At 50.0% G+C, this 20,490-nt stretch overlaps 1 protein-coding gene across 1 annotated transcript in view; it reads left to right on the top strand.

Moving 5' to 3' along the window:
- The window catches only part of Jph2 (junctophilin 2), a 62,638-nt gene that overhangs the window by 39,056 nt on the left and 3,092 nt on the right, over positions 1–20,490 (top strand). The window contains exons 3-4 of the mRNA XM_031372666.1: positions 18,040–18,158; positions 19,707–20,434. Coding sequence (XP_031228526.1) covers positions 18,040–18,158; positions 19,707–20,434 — 847 coding nt within the window. The remainder of the gene's footprint in view (positions 1–18,039; positions 18,159–19,706; positions 20,435–20,490) is intronic.

Genomic DNA, 20,490 nt, shown 5'->3' with positions numbered 1-20,490 from the left:
AAGATTTATTTATTTATTTTATATATGTGAGTACACTGTAGCTGTCTTCAGACACACCAGAAGAGGGCTTCAGATCCCATTGCAGATGGTTGTGAGCCACCATGTGGTTGCTGAGAATTGAACTCAGGATCCCTGGAAGAGCAGTTGGTGCTCTTAACCGCTGAGCCATCTCTCCTGCCCCTGCCTTATTTTTTTGAGGCAGGATAATTCACTGGTCCGAAGCGAGCTGAATAGGCTAGGCCTGCTGACCCAGGAGCCCCAGGATCCACCTGTCTCTGCCTCCCCCTCTCTGGAATCACAGGCATTCGCCACAACACCTGACCTTCATATGAAGGTTGAAGCCAGTTCCCCATGCTTGCTGGGCAAGCACTTTACCAATTAAGTCATCTCCCTAGGCCTCGCACATGGCTATTTTAATTAAGCTGGTTAAACATTCCAGTCCCTAGGTGTGGTAGCCACATTTCAAGTGCTTGGTAGCTGCCATCTTGGACAGCATAGACATAAAACATTTTAACTGCTGGGAACTTTGTTGGGCAGTGCCTTTGTGTGGCCTTGCAGGTCACTGCAGGCCATCGCTGAGTGCCATGCAGAACTGGGCACATGTTGCAGGGTCCTTCCTTTCCTCACCTCCAAAGGTGTGTATGACTGAAGCATGCAAGGCTATGAAGTGCTTACCCAGCCAAAGTCAGAACGTCTTCCCTCCACTTCTACCAAGGTCACTCACTGCCTCTGCCTCTGCAAGCATGGGAGCACAGCACTGCTGGACACAGCTGAGACCAACTTCGGATGCCTTGGCCCTGGGATCTGCTAGGCTAGGAAGGCTTGCTGCCCTCCTGTGGCTTCTTCCTATAGGTTCTGGTTCTGCCCCTGAGATCCGGAGGGCCAGGTGGGCCCTTGAGGCTGCCAGTGGTGCCTTCGCTGTGGCTCGTGGCCACTCTAGTACACCCTTTATGACCCATCTTGTTGCCTTTTCTCCCGCTGTCTCTAGAAAGTAGCTTTTAGCTTCATACTTAAAGATGGCCAGAGCACGCTTGGAGTTGAGAAGAGGAGGAAGGTCAGGTGCCCTAACTTCTGCTCTGGGGTAAAGCACCCTCACCCCCACCACCTTGGGGCTTACCTATCCCAGGGGTCTGTGTTGTGTAGCCAGATGCAAAGGCGACTTTAGCCAAATGCAGCACTTCCCTGACTACAACAGCTTCTGCTTGCAGGGAAGAGAGGGTGCGTGGGTGACCTGCTAACATTTGTCCCAGTGACCCCCACAGAGACCTAGACGTGACATGTCTCCATTCTTCTGCACTCATGTCTTCTGTGCCTTCAATGTCGCTAGCTTCAAGTTCCCTTACGTTCCCTGCCTTTCTGTGTAGAGGCGCATCCATGCTCAGGAGTGCAGGCTCTGAGGTTGGGTAACACTTGCTCCCCAGGCAAGCTCTTTCCTGGAGCCTTGGTTTCCCCAACGGTGGAAGGTGGTAGAAATGGATCTGGTGCTTACTGCCAAGGGTATTGTATGATCATGTTGAAATAAGTTGTGTAGAGTGTTTCTAAAGTTCCGTCTGCCTTGCCTGGCACACCAGCAGCAATTGCCATTTTACTACTATAACCGTTATCTTCCTGTTGGTGGTTCTGACCGCAGAGCCAGACAGTCTAACACAAGGCAAGCTCTCTGTGCAAGCCCCCTCCCGCCAAGCTCCACACTCCTGGTAGTCACCCCAGAAAGAGCCTGGGTTTTTTTTGCTACCTTGAGGAGGGCGTGGTGTGGGACCACAGACAGGAGGGACTGCATAGGGTCTCCAAAGCCATAAACGGGCAAACTCTTATCCCTCACCTAACTCCTGCAGTGGCCTTCCCATCAGCCCTGGCCTCACACAATCCTATCTGGGGAGGGAAATTAGCACGAGGTCCTAGCCACCCAGTCTCTAAACTGTGACTTCTAACCTCACGGAGCTTGCTGTGGCCCTACATGAGTTTGGTCAGGGGTGAATGGCGAGACTCTGATCCCCAGGTCGAGGGCAGATGCCACAGAGTGGGTCGTCTGGAAAGGGGTTTGTTAGAGGCTTGGCTGCCTTCCACCCTAGCTCAGTTCACCTTTTAAGAGACATTGGCAGCAGGTACACATACACACACACACACACACACACACACACACACACACACACATAGACAGATACACACACACATAGACAGATACACACACACAGACATGCACACAGACACACACACATACATACACACACACATACACACACAGACACACACACACCAGACAACACACTGAGTAGCCCTCAGAATTTGTGTGTGTGTGTGTGTGTGTGTGTGTGTGACATTCATTCGGTCCTAAGCATAGTCTATCTTGTCTTATCTTTGTCTTGTGGCCATGTCTGCATCTTGTCACGGGCCACTCTGGTTTGTGTCTCCCCTGGGTTCTTTTCTGCATGGACGAAGGTGGAGTACAGAGGCAGTTTGTGCTGTTCAACCTGCTCTAAACAAATGCAAATTCACACACCTGTTGTTTTCTTTGTTATTTTTACGTGTGTGTGTGCGTGTGTGCGTGTGTGCCTGTGTGTGTGTGTGTGTGTGTGTGTGTGTGTCCCATATGTAGGCAGGTATCCATGGATGGCTTCTGAGCTCCTGGACCTAGAGTGACAGACAGTTGCTTACAGGCTGCTGTGAGTGAGCCTCCCCATATGGGTGCTGGAAACCAAATTCCCGTCCTCTGGAAGATCTGAGCCATTTCTCCAGTCCCGTAATTTCCTCTTCCTTACATGAAATTTGCTTATCATATGTACTGTTTTAAGTTTTGGACTTTTCTTCTATAAACTGCATATATTAGAGACCTTTCTGTATTTTTGTGAATGAAGGCCTTTCTCAGATTATTTTAAACTCCCAAGTAAGTCATAATTTCTCAGGCAACCGTTAAATTTCTTGGGCAGCTGTTGAATGTGCTATTTGAGGGTTTCTGTGCTGAGCCAGGTCATGCAGGGTACTCATCACTTCTCCCCCGGGCCAGCAAACTTCTAGAACAAATCTCTAAGCACAGTTACAGAATGTGGGGCTCTCTGTAGGGTGGTTCCATTCTATCTTCACCTGACTCCTGTTTGGGTGGGAGGCCTCTACCACTGCTTAAAGATATACTTGGGTTAACTTTGTGACTCTTGGTGGGATTCGACCCCTCAGAAGTCTGTGCTCTGTGTGCTGTGTTTACATCCATGGGGTAGAAACAACAATGACAACAGCACCCATCATTGATCCACCTCCTTGCTTGCTTTTGCCACATCCCAACCTTGAGCCGCCACTGTTATAACATGGCTTGTCTAGAACATGACTTCAGCCCAGATACAATCCTAGGGACCAGCCCTGTGACTAGGGGCTAAGGCAAGGTTTCCAGAAGCTAGCTACTGAGGTACCATCCCCAATCTTGGCATATCCACCTACCATCGGGAAGAGTTGTCTCTTACTATTTAAAAGCATTTTGAGTTTCTTAAACCTAAATTAATTGTGTTCAAAGAGTTTTATAAAACCATAAGTAAAAATCCAAAAGCAGATTAAAGAAGTTAGACAAAAGGAAAAAAAAAAATCATACAAGGCAAGATGCCACAAAGCTCTCCTTTGGTAGTTAACTCAAAGTTCAGTCTCCAGGCTGCTGACTGTTGAGTTTTCTATTCTTTGGAAGTTAGGGGTGTGGCTCAGGGAGGAGTGTGGGAGTTAGGGGTGTGGCTCAGGGTGGAGTGTGGGAGCTAGGGGTGTGGCTCAGGGTGGAGTGTGGGAGTTAGGGGTGTGGCTCAGAGGTGAAGTGTGGGAGTTAGGGGTGTGGCTCAGAGCAGTGGAGTGTGGGAGTTAGGGGTGTGGCTCAGGTAGGAGTGTGGGAGTTAGGGGTGTGGCTCAGGTAGGAGTGTGGGAGTTAGGGGTGTGGCTCAGGGTGGAGTGTGGGAGTTAGGGGTGTGGCTCAGGGTGGAGTGTGGGCTCTGGGAGGTTTTGGAAAGAACACCTGCCGAGGAGCCCCAGAGTTAATGGGAAGGCTGTATCCCCAATAATAAGACAGACAGAAGGAGAGAAAGTGAGCAAGAGACAGACACACACAAGGAGACAGAGAGCAAGACAGAGAGACAGAGCGAGTGAACACACACAGAGACAGAGAATAAGTGTACACACACACACACACACACACACACACACAAGGCCACACTGCTTTCTAATAGCATCTCAGGCCTCCACATCCTTCCTCACATGGTTGGTCACCAGGCATGGCGCCTGTTGCTTCTCTGTCTTTTCCTGGTAGGACAACTTATGCTCCTTCTTTTTACCACTCCAGGCCCAGGCCTGTAACCTCTTAAAAGGCTCAGCAAAGGTTTCTGAATTACTGTATCAAATTCCTTACTTTTTTTGGTTTTAAATACCTTCATTGTGTGGGTGGGCTATTTTTCCGGAGAAGTCTGAGTCACATTCATTACATCAAGAGCAAAACCTCAACTCGTATGCCCCTATTATGTGTTGGGTGTAAAGTTCATTACTACAGCTGTATACCTACTGTGTGCTGGGCACGGTATTCAGTGATGTGGGGGTTTTAGCTGTGAGAGAGACAGGGTCATTTCTCTCCTTTAGTGGGCTTCCTGGTTTGGTATGTTCCCTAGGCTTGGGCAGTCCTGATTGGCTCTGGGTATAGTTACAGCTGCTTTTAGTCAGGTACCCGGATGGTCTCTGGTTCCCCAGATACCAAGACTTGGGGTTTCTTCCATTTCACAAAGGGGAAATCAAAGCACAGAAAGTAAAGCCACCTATGTGAAGGCACAGAGGTAGGAGAAAGTAGGGTGTGAGCTGATGAGACCGTGCCATCGGTAGAGTTGTGACTGGGGAGGTGGCCAGTCAGTGGAGTGTTTGCCACTCAAGATGAGGACCCTCAGAATCCTCGTCAAGAAATAAAACAAGGGGCTGGAGAGGTGGCTCAGTGGTTAAGAACACTCACTGTTCTTCCAGAGGACCCGGGTTCAATTCCTAGAAAACACGTGGTGGTTCATAACCATCTGTAACACAGATCTAGGGGATCTGTGATGTCTGTGACCTCTGTGGGCACCAGGTGTGCATGTGGTACATGTACATATACACATAGGCCAAAAAAAAAAAAAAAGGTAGACGTGAAATAAAAACTGAGTAAATCTAATAAAACAACAACAACAACAACAGGGTTTGTTAGTATATTTGTAATACCAGTTTGGGAAAAGAGCTGACACTGGCCAGCCAGCCTAGCCTACTTTGGGGAACTCCAGGCCAGTGAGAGATCCTGTCTCACAAAAGCTAACAAGGCACGCCTTTAATCCCAGCACTTGGGAGGCAGAGGCAGGTGGATTTCTGAGTTCAAGGCCAGCCTGGTCTACAGAGTGAATTCCAGGACAGCCAGGGCTACAGAGAAACCCTGTCTAGAAAAAAACAAAAAAAAAAACAACAACAACAACAAAAGGTAGACAGCAGCTGAAGGACAGTGAACAGGGCTACAGGCACACACGAGCATTCACATGATGCTCATGGTCACACACACGCACTCACACCAATCAGCTCGTAAATAAATGTAATAAAAAATAAGGGAGGGAGGGAATGGCTGGAACCCAGGTCATGTGTCAATAGAGTCTCCCTGTTCCAACTATCCCTCAGCAGGCACATCTGGGACAGGTCTCCTGACAGTGTGCTGCCTGGCCACAGTGGCTGCAGGCTTTCCAGCATCCCATACACAAGAACTCATCATTATCGCTGTTGATTGGTGAACATCTCTTCTGGAGCCCAGTGCCTGGCACGGCCTACACTGGTTTTGTCACGAGGACAGCCTTTGGAACCGGGAGTGAGATTTATGGTTGTGGGCAGGAGAGATCCCTCTGGAGCCTTTTCCTGCAGGGTCTCAGCGGAGGTGTTGGGGACAGGGCTGGGGACAGAGCTGCCAGGCCCCAGGAGCACATGGGAGCTGCCTGGAATTCCTCCCAGAGGCCTTATCAGTATCCATTCAACCTGGGGTGGGGCTGAGACGAGTGTTGGTGACACTGGGGGCTGCTCTGGAGAAAACTGGAATGCCACAGCTGAGCTCCACCTGGGGAGGGGTTGGAGGCCAGGGCGGTGCTGAGTGGGGAGGGCTCAGCTGTCACATTCCTGGGGCCCAGGGAGAGCAATCCTGGGCGCCTTGTCCTTATTTAGGCAGGCGATGTCTGCTGACTTGGGTCTGCTGGATGCCACGGCCTGGACAACTCACTCTCACTGGGTGGGTGGGGCAGCATGAGCACACTCACAGCTAAGTCAGCAAGCTCCGGGGCAGAGGATCCCAGTGAACCCAGACACCCCAGGGTGGCAAGTTCAACCCTTAGGGAGACAAAGCACCCTGTCAGCAAAAAAGTAGCAGCTACCGTTTGTGGGAGGTGAGCCCTGCCAGGCACCACATTAAGTCAGCCCCTAAGCCCGAGGGGCTCTCCTGTTGGCTGCTGTGTGGCTTGCAGCACACTGCTAGCTAGCTAGGAAGGCGCTCAACCTCTGATCTATGGCCCGCCCTCTTCCATCTTCTTATTTTGGTGGGAGTCACAACGGAATTCCAGGCTCGTTCTTTTTCTGTTGGTGTGTGTGGGCTGGCTCTCCAGCCTACCCACCTGTTAGTGCAGATTGCAAGCCAGACAGGAGTGAGTCTTTTATAAACTTACAGCTAAGCGATGTCCAATCACCAGACTTAACACACATTCAAAGAAGAGAAATAAAACCAGAGTGTGACCTTCAGGAGACGCCTGAGAAATCTGCCTATTAGCCTCATTTTTTTTTTTTCCAGAAGAGTAATGAATGCACAGAGAGGTTAAGTGGTTTGTGCAGGTCACACAGCTAGGAAGGGGATGGGGGGATGGCGTCTGGGATTCAGATCCACAAGACACGATCATAGAGTCTGTGATCTTAATCTTGATGGCTCAGTTAAGTCTTTGTGTTCACAGCCCCGTTAGAAAACCAGGAAGGTGGGCTCCTAAACTAAGACATCCATTGGTTCGTTAGCACGGTGGCTTCCAAATGCTATCCCTTCAAGGTTTACTTTCCCAGTCATTTGTAAAATGTTATTTAAAAATTGGAAGTGTGGGCCAGGTGTGGTGGCTCATGTCTTTAACCTTAGCTCTTAAGAGGCAGAGGCAGGCAGGATCTCTGCGCATTCAAGGTCAGCCTGGTCTACAAAGCAAATTACAGAACTGCATAGAGAGACCCTGCCTTTAAAAAAAAACAAAATAAGGAGGTGTACTCCTTCTCTCTCTGCCTCCCCCCGTTTGGTGCTTGTCCTGGAAACTGAGGCTTGGCGCACGCTTGGCAAGCATCCTCTGTATATCTGCTACCCATGAATGAGCTGAATATATACCTCAGCCCATGAATGAACTGTTTTGGAAGGGAAGCTTCCTGAGTGGCCCGGAAGACCCCTGTCACCTGCACAGTCAGCTCTGGTGGGCCTGCAGGCCCGTGAGGCCCCGCTGTGGCTTCTCCAGTTGCCAAAGTGTGGCTCAACCCCAGCCTCACAGTCTTACTGATAACTACTGACTGCCACAGACCAGCCACCTCAGGGGAGGGACCCTGCTGGTAACCACCCATTCTGGGGCCCCTCAGACAGGCTGCAGAGCTGCAGGGTCCCCACAGTGCCCCTGGAGGAAGAGATTGGCTTAAGGCTGTTTTCAGTTGCTGGCTGTTCAGGATTGTGACTGAAGGCTGGTAGTTATCCAAAAGACTGTGAGACTGGGGTTGAACCACGCACGCTTTGGCAACTGGAGAAGCCTCAGCCCTTTCTAGCTGCAAGCTTTATGTGAATGTCCCATGCCAGCATCTCTTCTCCAGGGAACTAGGGTGTCTCAGAGATGAGTGTGACCTTAGCAGTTGCAGCTTCTTATTGCTGCTACAACCAATGGCAGCAACTTACAACTAAAGGCTCTTCCTCTTACTTCTGGAGCTGAACGTTCTTTTGGGAATGTCAATGGGCTAACGTCGAATGTTAGCAGGGTTGCTTCTTACTGGGAGGAAAGCCCAGCTGTTGCTTTCCAGCTTCACCCTGACCCTTGGCTCGTGGCCATTCCTGCATCCTTCGGGCACATCTCTGTCTCCATACACCAATTCTTCTCCACTGTCAGCTCTTCCTAGTATGCCTCTTATTGTACCCGTGATTACATGTAGGACCTACCTAACCCCACACAATCCCCATCTCACATCTGCCGGGCCTGTTTGCCATGTAAGGGGATGCTCACAAGATCCTGTTATCAGGAGGTGGGTATCTGGGACTATTTTTTCAACCACCGGAATAGGACAAGTAACTAGAATGTAGTGAGCCAACTCTTGCATCTAAGGCTGGAAGGACTGCATTTCCATCCACCTTCCCACTCCCTTGCTGGAGCAGATTCTGTACAGGAGGCTTCTCTTGTAAGCAGACCATCACTACATAAAACACAATCATCTGGAGATGCATCTCCCGCTCCTCATCCCGGGGGAATTTGGGATGAGCCTCCATGGTGGGGAAGCTCTGCATAGGACTGGAGGCAGGTAGTGCTTAGATCTTGAACCCACACCCCCAATGCCACCTCTGATGCCCACTTTAAATGGAATGCATCCACATTCAAAGGTTGCAAAAGCTTACATGAGATCTGTTCTGGGTTGGTGTCTTAGTTACTGTCCCAGTTACTGTGATGAAATATCCTGATAAATGCCACTCAAAGGCTTATTTTGACTCACAGTTGGAGGGTATAGGCCATCTCGGAGGGGAAGTTGAGGGAGCAGGAGCTTGGAGTGACAGGTCACACCACATCCAAAGTCAGGAGGCAGAGAATGATGAATGCTTGTGTACAGCTCACCTCCTCCTTTTTCTGTAGTCTGGACCCCAAGCCTAGGGAATGGTGCCGCCTATAGTGGGCAGGTTTGCTTGCCTCAGTGAATCTAAAGAAGAGATTTTCCTACAAGTGTGCTCAGAGGTTTGTCTCCTGAGTGGGTATAGATCCCACCAAGTTGATAACTAAGATTAACTATCATAACAGGGCCCACCCATTCCAAGTGATTTCTGTATATTGCTTGGCTATATATAATTCAGGAACTTTATGCTATGTCTGCAGGGTTGTTTATATCACCATTTTACAGATGGAAAAAATCAAGGCCCAGGAATTTTAATCTACCCAGTATTATGCTCTTAACACCTCCAAACACTAAATATGAGTGGCAGTTTTTCCTTTATAAAACTACTTGCTTTCCAAAGTTTCCTACAGCAAATTCATAATATTTTATGATATATAGTATTTATAAGCTATATCTTTAAAATTTAAAATATGAGAAAAATAAATTTATATCTGTGTTTACATAATATAAAATACAGATAATAAGATGCCAGCTATGGTCGTGTAACCTGCCCAGGGGGCGCTCTCCTCCCGGCAATCTTCCCTTTATCCTACTCTCGAGACATTTCACCTTGTCTTATCTCTCCCCCCAGACTCTTCATCTTTCCAGAGCAGGGCCATGTAAGGCTCAACTCTCACTTTAATAATCCAATGGGTAAGTGTCTTGACTTCTCTCTTCCTTGGTTTTCCCTCTTGTGAAAACGGTGACAGAGTCCCCTTCCCCCCACCCCTTATTAGAAGCAATCCTCACATCTCTAAATAGGAAAATGAAAACTGCAAACATACATAGAAGAGATCATAGAAGGAAATCTTCATGAACTTGGTTTAGGTGCAAGCATTCTTAGATAGGATACCAAAAGACCAGATAACAAAAGGAAAGGATAATTCAACCTCATTACAGGTTGAAGCTTTTGTGCTTCAGAGAGTACCATTAAGACAGTGAAAAGCTGGCTAGCTGGCTCAGGAAGTGAAGATGCTGTAAGCCTAGAGACCTGGGTTCAGTCCCCAGAACCTGTGTCAAGGTGGAAAGGAAGGATCCACTCCAGTTATTTATTTAGAGACAGGGTCTCTCACTGAACCAGGAGTCACCAATTTGGCTAGAGTGGCCAGCCAGCGAGCCCCGTGGATTCATCCGTCTATGCCTCCCCAGGGTTGACATTGCAGATCCCCATTGAGCTAGGGATCCAAACTCAGGTCCTCCTGCATGTGCCGTGCTTCACCAAGCGAGCCCTCCTCCCGGCCACTTAGCTAACTATCTTAGCAACTTGTTTCCTGCTACTGCGTAGGGTGTGTGGCAGGGACACCTGGTGGGCAAGGATCCCTAGAAGGTGACTGTACTCCACGATGTTCATGCCTGTCCAGGAGTCCATGGCACAAACCGAGTGCAAAGCGCTCAACAGGTAGCCAAATGAGCATCAGTGATCTCAGGAGAAAAAGAAACATTTCATTCTACATAGAACAGAGGGCTGGCTGCAGACTCTTCTCTAACAGACCAGAAGGGAAATACTTCTGGCTCTGCTCATTCTACAGTCTCCATGGCAACCACCTAACTCCAGACAGTACACAAACGAATGAGTGTGGCTGCACGCCACTAAAACTTTATACAGACACTGAAATTTGAATCCCAGACCATTTTCATGTGTTAGAAAATATTACTCCTTTGGCTTTTTTCCCCAACCACTTAATAAAATAACCATTTTTAGGCAGGCTGGTACAAAACCAGTCAGGGGCCGTATTTGACCATGGACTGAATTTGGCTGAGCCCTGCATTAACTTTAACAGGGGTTCAGGGGTGTTCCGTCAGCAGTTGTGTTTGAAGGGACCTAGAATCGTGCCTGCTTCATCACAGACAGACCACAAAGTTGTAGCAAGTGAATGGCCAAAGCCTGGGTGTGGCTGAGCATGGAGGGATGGGAAGGGTCTTCCAGGCTGGGAAACAGACCAAGCTGAGCCCTAGAGTTAGACTGTACCCCTTCTGGCTCCTCGAAGCCACTGATATTTGGTGTGGACAACGGGTGGGTGGGGAAGGCTGGCTTTAATTAAGCAGCTGGGAGCCTAGTGATGGGGAAAAGGGAGTGGGATAGGGGTGGTAAAGGCTCCCCAAGGTGGGTGTGCTGAGTGATGGCCCCACACCATTCCAGAACTACCAGCCTTATTTTTAACCCAGCTGCTGAAAGATAATCCGAAAGCCACGAAGAAGAGCATCTTCTCCCTGCCCCTCCCCTTGCCCCAGTTACTGCTCCCCTCCCCTCCCCCCAGTAGACCCAGCGCCGCCCTAGGAGACCTTCCCCCAGAGGATGTAGAGGGTTTTCAGGGGTGGAGGGTAGGAAGTAGCCCGATGTCGCACATTACAGCCTGGGCTGGGGAGATTGTTGGTGCTTAAAGACAGCCATCCAAGGCTCTCACCCTAACCCTCACCAGCAGGCTGGGGACAGCCTAGGAGGGAGCTGACCTCAGCTCTTTGGACACTTGCTTCTCAACCTGGAGTCAGCAGCAGAGAGGCTGTACAGCTTGGGGGTTGGGGGCGTAGGTCACTCCCATTCTGAATCAGTAGGTTTCTGGGGTAGCTTGAGAATTTGCATTTCTGATGGTCCGCAGGCGGTGATGATGCTGGGGCCTGTGCAGCGGCCACACCCAGAGTGGTACCCAACTGAAAGGTCTGACCTTTTGGTGACAGCAGTGCCACCAGTCCTTCACTCTAGGGTTGCCTGGTGCCCCCAGTGAAGGCTACCTTGAGCTATGCTTGGTAATTCCTTAAAGATTGATCACCTCTAGTGGAGGGGCCTCAAAGCCTGCTACGTGGCATAGCTATGCTACATTTTGAGAATGGTTGGAAGTTCACAAAAGGTGAGGCACTCAGGTATAGGGACAAACGAAATCTCTGGACACATGTGTAGGGCAAGGGTGGGGAAGGAAGATGAAGGCAGAGGATGTGGCTGGCTTGGGGAGCCAGAGAGTCCAGACCAGTGGGGGCAGGTAGAAAGGGTTCAGCCAGCCAGGCCGTGCAGTGGACAGGGGCATGCACAGGCTTCCCGCCATCACATAGGCCTCATGCCTGGGACAGTGTGGCCATTTCCATCTCCATGCCTATGCTGGCTGCCCTGGCAACAGTGTCCAGGATCCTCGAGGACTTTGGGTGCAGGCTGCCAGTTTCCCAAGGCATCAGAAAGGAGAGTCCTTCAGCTTCTATGACCATAGTAGGGCATCTTCTAAGTAGGAAGGTTGGCCTAGCATTTCTCTTTCTCTACCACTCGAGGTTTCAGGTTCCCAGAGAAGTGTATCCCCAAAACACAGGGCCTTTTCCCCCACACACCCACACATGGGTCAGACAGACCAGGGAGGGTGACTCAGCTGCCACTCTGTTCCAATGTCAAAAGTATCTTCCTGCCATAACCACCACCATCGTCACCTGTCTAGATTGTCATCGTGATGTGGGGGACACTTCCTACCTACTGCTCATTTCATTTCTCAGAAACTCTACAAGGAGAGGATTGTGTTTTCCACCCTACAGATGGGGAAACTGAGGCACAAAGAGAAAGCTGTACACTGAGCTCTTGGGTCCTAGCGGGGTTGAACTGGGACAAGGTGAGGTGCAGAGACCAATTCGGCTTTATTTAAAATATTCTTCCTAATTTGCTCATCTGGCTTTTTTTTGCATCAATCTTACAGTAAAATATTGTATTAAAATACGATTTAGTGGGGCTGGGTGTCCCAGTGCTGAAAATGCTTGCCGCACAATCATGAGGACTGGGCATTCTGGCCCCCATCATCCATGTGAATGCCAAGCGGGTGTGGCAGCACTCCTGTGACTCCAGCATCGGATTGTGGAGACCAGAGACCAGAGCAAGCTGCCTAGCAAGACCCTGGTTTGGTTAAGAGACCTTGAGTAAGGTGGAAGAACAATTAGAGATGATTCCCAACACATGAGCACACATATGAACTCACATGCGTGTGCCCAAATACATAAAACATATATACATACACATGTGTACACGGCACACAGGATAAATGGAAGAAAAAAAACAAAAAAACCCCATAAATATGATTTGTCTTGTTTACTGAACTCTTTGGCATTTACATGTCTCACCTCACCTGATCCCACAGAGCTAAAGCTGGCAGTTGCCAGTCCCCAAGCCTTGCCCTTCACCATGACCTGGGAAGCTCCCAGGTCATTTGTGTACCTGGATGCCTGAGGCAAATGACAATGAGTGGGTATGGCCTGGCCAAAAGGGCAGGGCCTGGGAATCGGACCTGTGTGACCTGGAAGTCAGACTCCACTATTCCTTACGGTATGGAAGGCAAGCCTGTTAGTAAGGACTCTAATCCCACAATGCCTTCACATCCTCACTGCGAAAGCTCAGGTGGTTTCTTCTGTCTCCTCTGGAAAGAAGGTCGATGGAGTAGCTTCTCTAATAATGATCAGGGTGTCAAAGGAGCCATGCCCATGGAGTTCTTCACTGCTTTGTGTGAGCTACACTTTGCACCCTTGAGCCAAGAACCCCTTTGTCAGCAATGACTGTAACAGATACCTCTCAGGGCAGTTTTGAAGGTTAGAAAGGGGAGCATAGATTTAAAGAGAGAACAACACAAACGACTCAGTGGGTGATGTGCTTCACAAGCATAATTACCTGAGTTCACATACTCAGAACTGGCTGGCCTGGCTTATGCACATCTCTAACATCTGCAGGGTAGTGTGGGATTGAAGACAGGGAAGGTCTTGGAGATGTGCTGGCTAAGCAGTCCAGGCAAAATGGGAAGCTCTGGGTTCAGTGAGAGAGACCCTATCTCAGGAAGGAGGAGGAGGAGGAGGAGGAGGAGGAGGAGGAGGAGGAGGAGGAGGAGGAGGAGGAAGAGGAAGAGGAAGCAGCAGCAACTGAGGAAGGCATCTAGATGTGAACCTCTGGCCTCTTCATGTGCCTTTACATGTACACAGCATATATCCAGCTCTCTCTCTCTCTCTCTCTCTCTCTCTCTCTCTCTCTCTCTCTCTCTCTCTCTCTCTCTCTCTCTCTCACACACACACACACACACACCTGGTTCATAGGAGTTTAATGGGATTCTCCCTGTAGCCTACTGAGCATTGGAGACTGAGGTAAAAGAACATGTATATATCATCTCTCTTAGGAATTAGCTCATCTGCAGACTCCATAGCTCAGAATTGCTAGCTCTCTTCCTATCTCAAAGCCCCTATCTCAGCTGTCCTCAACCTGAAGGTCTCAGACCCTCCGGCAAACTTGTATCTCCTTGGAATATTTACATTATGATTTATAGCCATAGCAAAATTATATGTACTGTTCCTTCTCCCTGGCTCCTCCTATGCTTTTGTCTTTGTCCAGCCTAAGGGTCGAGTTTCTTCAAGTCTTGAGTCCCATGCCTGCCTGACTGAACTTGAACCTCCACAGACACTCTATCCAGAAGTCTCGTACTGGCTCTTTGGATTCTATATGCCCTTCGAGGCACATCCCACAGTTGTAACCGGATATTTCTGCTGTCACATGGTTGGGGATAAGCTGCCTTATCTGAAGTCTGGGCGGTCAGTATTCCCTACATCTGAAGGCATGCTCCAGAGCAGTGATCAAGTGCACAGAAGCTGGGATTATGGTCAAAAGTGCCAACTTCCACATTCTGTGACTGCCCCTCGGCAGGCTAATTAGCCTGCCTGTGCCTCATGTTCCTCCTACCTAAAATGGGGGCGGGGGGAGTGTACCAGCTTCCTAAGACATTCTGATGATTATTGAGCTACCCTCGGAACTGCTTCAGACCAGTGCCTGGCCTGCTCTAAACAGGGATGTGGCTGGGGTAGGCATTGTTCCTCCATTAGTCATGTTAGACTGGGGCCAACAGCTGATACAAGTATCTCTCCAATGTCAAGTGTGATACGACACATGTGTAAAGTTTGTTCTTGTAACATTCCAGTGTGGGACTTCAGGGGATCCTTCCCTCCGGGCAGGCCTCTGCTGAGCTTCTCTCTCTCTCTCTCTCTCTCTCTCTCTCTCTCTCTCTCTCCCTCTCTCTCTGTCTGTCTCTCTCTCCCTGTCTCTGTCTGAGTGTGTCTCTGTCTGTCTGTCTGTCTGTCTGTCTGTCTGTCTGTCTGTCTCTCTCTCTCTCTCTCTATATATATATATATATATATATGTATATATATATATAACTTCCCAATGGCAGTTTCCCCTCCCTGTCCCTACCTCTCCTTTCCCTGGATCCAACCTCCCGGTCCTTCACCTCCCCTCAGAAAAGACCATGTCTTCCAGGGACATCAAGTAAATAGGACATGACAAGCAACAATAAGACCAGACACACATTTTACCCCAAGGCTAGATGAGGCAACTCAGTAGGAAAAACAGAGTCCTGAAGGCAGGCAGGAGAGTCAGAGACAGCTCAGCTCCCATTCTCAGGAATCCCACAAGAACGCCAAGCTACACAACCATAACATAGACAGAGGACCCAGGCCAGACTAATACAGGCTCCCTGATCTCTATGAGCCCACATGAGTCCAGGTCAGACAGTTGATTGTGTGGGCTGTGTTCTTGTGGAGTCCCTGACCCCTCTGGCTCCTCCAGTCCTTCCTTCCCATCATCTGCAGGATGCCCCAGCCTGCCTAATATTTGACTGACTCTACTAATCACTGTATTTCTTTTCTTTTTTCTTCTTTTCCTTCCTTTCTTTCTCTTTTTCTTTCCTTCCTCCTTTCTTCTTTTTTCTTTCTTCTTTTTTTTTCTTTTTCTTTTTTCTTTTTTGGTTTGGTTTTTTTTGAGACCAGGTTTCTCTGTAGCCCTGGCTGACCTGGAACTCTCTCTGTAGACCAGGCTGGCCTCAAACTCAGAGATCTGCCTGCCTCTGTCTTCCAAGTTCTGGGATTAAAAGCATGCACGATCACTGCCCAGCTACTGAATTTCTGTTAATAAAATATTTTTATTAGTTATTTTTACGTGTATGGATGTTTTGACTGAATGTATGCGCACCATGTGCATTCAGTACCCACAGAGGCCAGAAGAGGGCACCACCCAAGACTGAAGTTACAGATGGTTGTTGTGAGTGGCCATGAGAATTTTGATCGTGGTTCAATACCCAGCACCAATGTTCTTCTTATCTGCTGAGCCACCTCTCCAGCTCCTCTACTGCATTTCTTAACTCGCAGGTCACCAGGGATTCTGTGTATGGTATTTAGAAGGTCCATGTCCCTAGAAACATGGCGTGTGGTAGTTAAGAGAACGCCCTCAGAGAGGGAACAGACAACGGCAGATACACAGGAAAGGAGGGGGCTGAGCAAGGACTGGTCTTAGCTGCAGACATGTTTGATCTGAGCACGGGGACTGTGGGGGGCACTGTGCCTTGGGTTGAGGTGGTCACAGAGGGAGTGGGTTGGCATCATCCAGTCCGGTGGAGGCTCTCTGGTGTGAGTCTGTGGAAGGGGTGTGCTTTCCTTTGGAACACAGTAGCTTTGCTGGCTGCAGTTCTCGTGGGTAGCATGGATTCATGGGCAGCGGACTCACAGCAGCTAGGGCAAGTCCCGTTAAGGGACTGGGTGGGGCACACAAAGTGGCCGTGCACGTGGGAACGGAAGCTCAGCATTTTCTTCCATTCTGGGAATAGGCTGCAAGCCATAGGGATACTTGCCATATCTGTAACTCTGTCTCCAGTAGAAATCACAGGTTTTCATGTCACAAGTGGTAGGATTATAAATTTGAGCTATCATATCCAGCTACGCTCATTTAAACTTCTAAATTGTGATGGTCAGTACACACCTGATAGATACTTATGTATGCGAGTGCTCTATCTGCATGTATGCCTGCGTGGTCGAAGAGGCCATCAGATCCCATTACAGATGGTTGTGAGTCACCATGTGGGTGCTGGGCATTGAACTCAGCACCTCTGGAAAAGCAGCCAGTGCTCTTAATCGCTGAGTCATCTCTCCAGCTCCCTGATAGATATTTTTAATGTTGGTGAAAAAGGATATATGTGCCTTTAATACCAGCACTCAGGAGGCAGAGACAGGAGGATCTCTGAGTTTGAGGCCAGCATGATCTATAGAGAGAGTTCCAGGACAGCCAGGGCTACACAGAAAACCCCCTCTCAAAACACCAAGCAAATAAGCAAACACAAAATGATATGTGCTACATTATGAATTTGTTCTTTTGTTTATCTTCTAAGATTTATCCTTGTGCGTCTGTGTATGGGTACATGCATGAAATAATCCAAAGAGATTGAAGTCAGGGTTACCAGTAGTTGTGAGCTACCTGGTGTGGGTGCTAGGGACTGTATTTGGGTCTCCTAGAAGAGCTGCTAAGTGCTTTCAGCTCCTGAGCCATCGGCTCCAGTCACATGGATTTGTTTTTAAATATTTTAAATATTTTCTTACGTGTCAATTCAGCTGCAGCTCTTCACAGCTCTGTACACTTCATGTACTTTGAAACCTCACTGATCTTATTATTGATGTGTGTTGATGGTGTTTGTGTGTGTTTGCATAGAGGTCACAGAACAATCTTGTGGCATTGGCTTTCGCTTTCTGCCTTTACAGGGGTTCACAGGTTCAACTCTAGCCTCCAGGCTCTCTCAGCAAGCTCCTTTACCTGCTGAGCCATCATGTCTGTCTCTTATTTTGTGTGATTAAAAGGAAATGTTCTTCCAGATGTGATGATGCCTGATTTTACTTCCAGCACTTGAGAGGCAGAGGCAGGCAGATCTCTGGAGGGTTCAAGGCCAGCCTGGCTTACAAAACAAATTCCAAGGTATCCAGGGCTATATAATGAGACCCTGCCTCGAAACAAAATGAAACATTGTCTGGAGAAGGAATCCACAGGCCTCATTGTTTGGCCAAAGATGGAGAGAGGAACTATGCAATGAAAGAGGCTAAGCACACTGTTCTGCGGTGACAACTTTGTATTAAAACGCAATCAGCAAAAGGGCTTTATTGATCAGACCCAGAAATAACATGCGTCAGGTCTTCCCAGAATGCACTGGGAAGGATGCAGTCATCTGATCATACCTAGCTGCAAGGGAGGCTGGAGGAAGGTAGTCTGTGCAAACCTAGAGACAGGAGGACTGTGCTAGGGAATGCCCAAGAGTTTGGCATTCTCACTGACATCCCAAGTGAGAATTTCTGTCCAGGCTGATTCACTGTGTCTTAGGGAGGATGGGCAGAAGGCTAGATTCTAAATCTCCCACTATATTGTCTCCTTAGGACAAGCCATGCCAAAGCCAAGGCCGAGGCAGCAGAACAGGCTGCCCTGGCTGCCAACCAGGAATCCAACATTGCCCGTACATTGGCCAAGGAGCTGGCTCCAGACTTCTACCAGCCAGGTAGGGCCAGGCAGGGATGGGGTGGGCAGGGCAGACCCAGGTGGGTCCTTCATTTGCCACAAGGTGGACATGCTTAGGTGGAACTCTGAACGCCTGCGAGTTTTGGAACCTGTGGGTGGGATGTAAACAGGAGATGAGATTTTAGGGGGCACATATCTCTGCCTCTATGCGAGACTGGCAATATAGCTGAGGTTCCCAGCTACAAGCAGAACCCACCCTAGTTTGTCTCTTAACTCTACTCTGGGTAAGGCAGATGGGAGGGGGATGCCGGGATGAGGGGGCAGGTCTCTGGTGCATGAAAAGGTCAAAGGGCTCTCTGCAACTTTCAAAAGTTTGAGGAAAATTGATCGGGCACTGCCTATGAGTCAGATACAGTGCTGGGCTCTGACGTCATACAGCTGCGACCCAGCATCAGGCGTCCCACAGGCAGCTTTGCACCGGATAGCACGGACTCATATGTTGAAATCCTTACCTGCTGTTCACTAGCTTTGGGATGCTGTGTAAGGCTGTGACATGGGTACAAGAATAGTACTCACTTTTGGGGCATGAACTATGAGCATGTAATGGCTGCAGTCTGCTTGCAGTGGTCATGTCTCTTGGCAACTGCATCTCACACAGGGGAGGAGTGTTGGGCTAATTGGTCAGACCGCGATCCTGGGGCCAGGTCAGGTCCGTGGATTTGACTTGACCCTGACTGGGCCCATTTTTGATTTCCTTATTCAATGCATCCGGGTGGAACCTGTGAATGACCCACCCAATGAGGTACAGGACAAGTGATGGAGTATCTGGAACTATTGCACAGAAAGTGCTGGGTGTTTGGGCAGATGGATCAAGAAGAGGGGGCTGCAGATTCAAAGGCACGGAAATAGTGGAAATAGCGTGGCGTTCAGGAAGCTAGATGGTACAATGAGCAGCAGGAGGTGAATTAGGGGCTGCGACACAGTCTGCGCTTGGCAGAGCTGAGCCGGCTGCAGAGCGTACAAAACAGTGGAGTTTTGCGCATCGGAGGGGTTTTAAGTGAGCGGCGCCGCTAAGTGCTTTGGAAACACCGTTCTGGCTGTAGCACATTATCTAAAGTGGCCTGTCTGTGATGCAGCGGGTGAGTCTAATGGTCACAGTGTGCCCCCTGCTGGTCACAGGAAGCACGACGCTAGCCTGCGTTGGGTGACCATTGCAGTAGTGGCTTTTGCAAAACAAACAAAACCCAAAAAGCCAAAACAAAACAAAACAAAAAACCCCACCTTCCAATAGTGTGATTAAGCCCATTATTTTTTTTTCAGACGTAAGGATGGAAAGAGACCAGTTAAGCACATCATTTCTGCCCTTTGCTGTGTGATGTTGGACAAATTATTTAACCTCCCTGGGTCTCCTTTTCCTCTCACCTACCTCACACAGTTATTAAAACTGTCTGCTCCGTCAGCCTGATCCTCCGTGCAGGGAGTGGCAGCCGAGTTAAACGAGCGTAGCTCATAGAGGCTACCCCGCTGGCCCAGGATAGCCGGGCAGGCCATGAGTTTGAAGCCTACTTCTCTCTGTTGTCCCCGGCAGGTCCGGAGTATCAGAAGCGTCGGCTGCTCCAGGAGATCCTGGAGAACTCGGAGAGCCTGCTGGAGCCCCCGGAGCGGGGTCCAGGCGCCGGCCTCCCTGAGCGGCCCCGGGAAAGCCCGCAGCTGCATGAGCGCGAGACCCCGCAGCCCGAGGGCGGACCCCCGTCTCCAGCCGGGACACCCCCACAACCCAAGAGGCCCCGGCCCGGAGCATCAAAGGACGGCCTGCTGAGTCCGGGCGCCTGGAACGGCGAGCCCGGCGGAGAAGGCAGTCGGCCCGCCACGCCGTCGGATGGCGCCGGTCGTCGCAGCCCCGCGCGCCCCGCCTCCGAGCACATGGCCATCGAGGCACTGCAGCCACCACCCGCGCCCTCGCGGGAGCCCGAGGTAGCAATGTACCGCGGCTACCACAGCTACGCCGTTCGCACCGGGCCACCCGAGCCCCCGCCCTTGGAGGACGAGCCTGAGCCCGAGCCCGAGGTCCCGCGATCCGACTCGGCGCCCCCGTCCCCGGTCTCCGCCACCGTCCCGGAGGAGGAGCCCCCTGCGCCGCGAAGCCCGATGCCCGCCAAGCAAGCCACTCTGGAGCCCAAGCCTATCGTCCCCAAAGCCGAGCCTAAGGCCAAGGCGCGCAAGACAGAGGCCCGAGGGCTGAGCAAGGCGGGTGGCAAGAAGAAGGGCCGTAAGGAAGTGGCTCAGGCGACTGAGGCCGAGGTGGAGGTGGAGGAGGTGAGGCTGCGGGCAGAGGCGAGCCTTTGAGGTCCTTGCAGCTCCAGGCGGGATGA

This window comes from Mastomys coucha, unplaced genomic scaffold, assembly GCF_008632895.1.
Source record: "Mastomys coucha isolate ucsf_1 unplaced genomic scaffold, UCSF_Mcou_1 pScaffold15, whole genome shotgun sequence".
Taxonomy (NCBI): Eukaryota; Metazoa; Chordata; class Mammalia; order Rodentia; family Muridae; genus Mastomys; species Mastomys coucha.
Note: the sequence above shows the minus strand (reverse complement) of the source record. Positions and strands in the feature narration are given on the sequence as shown.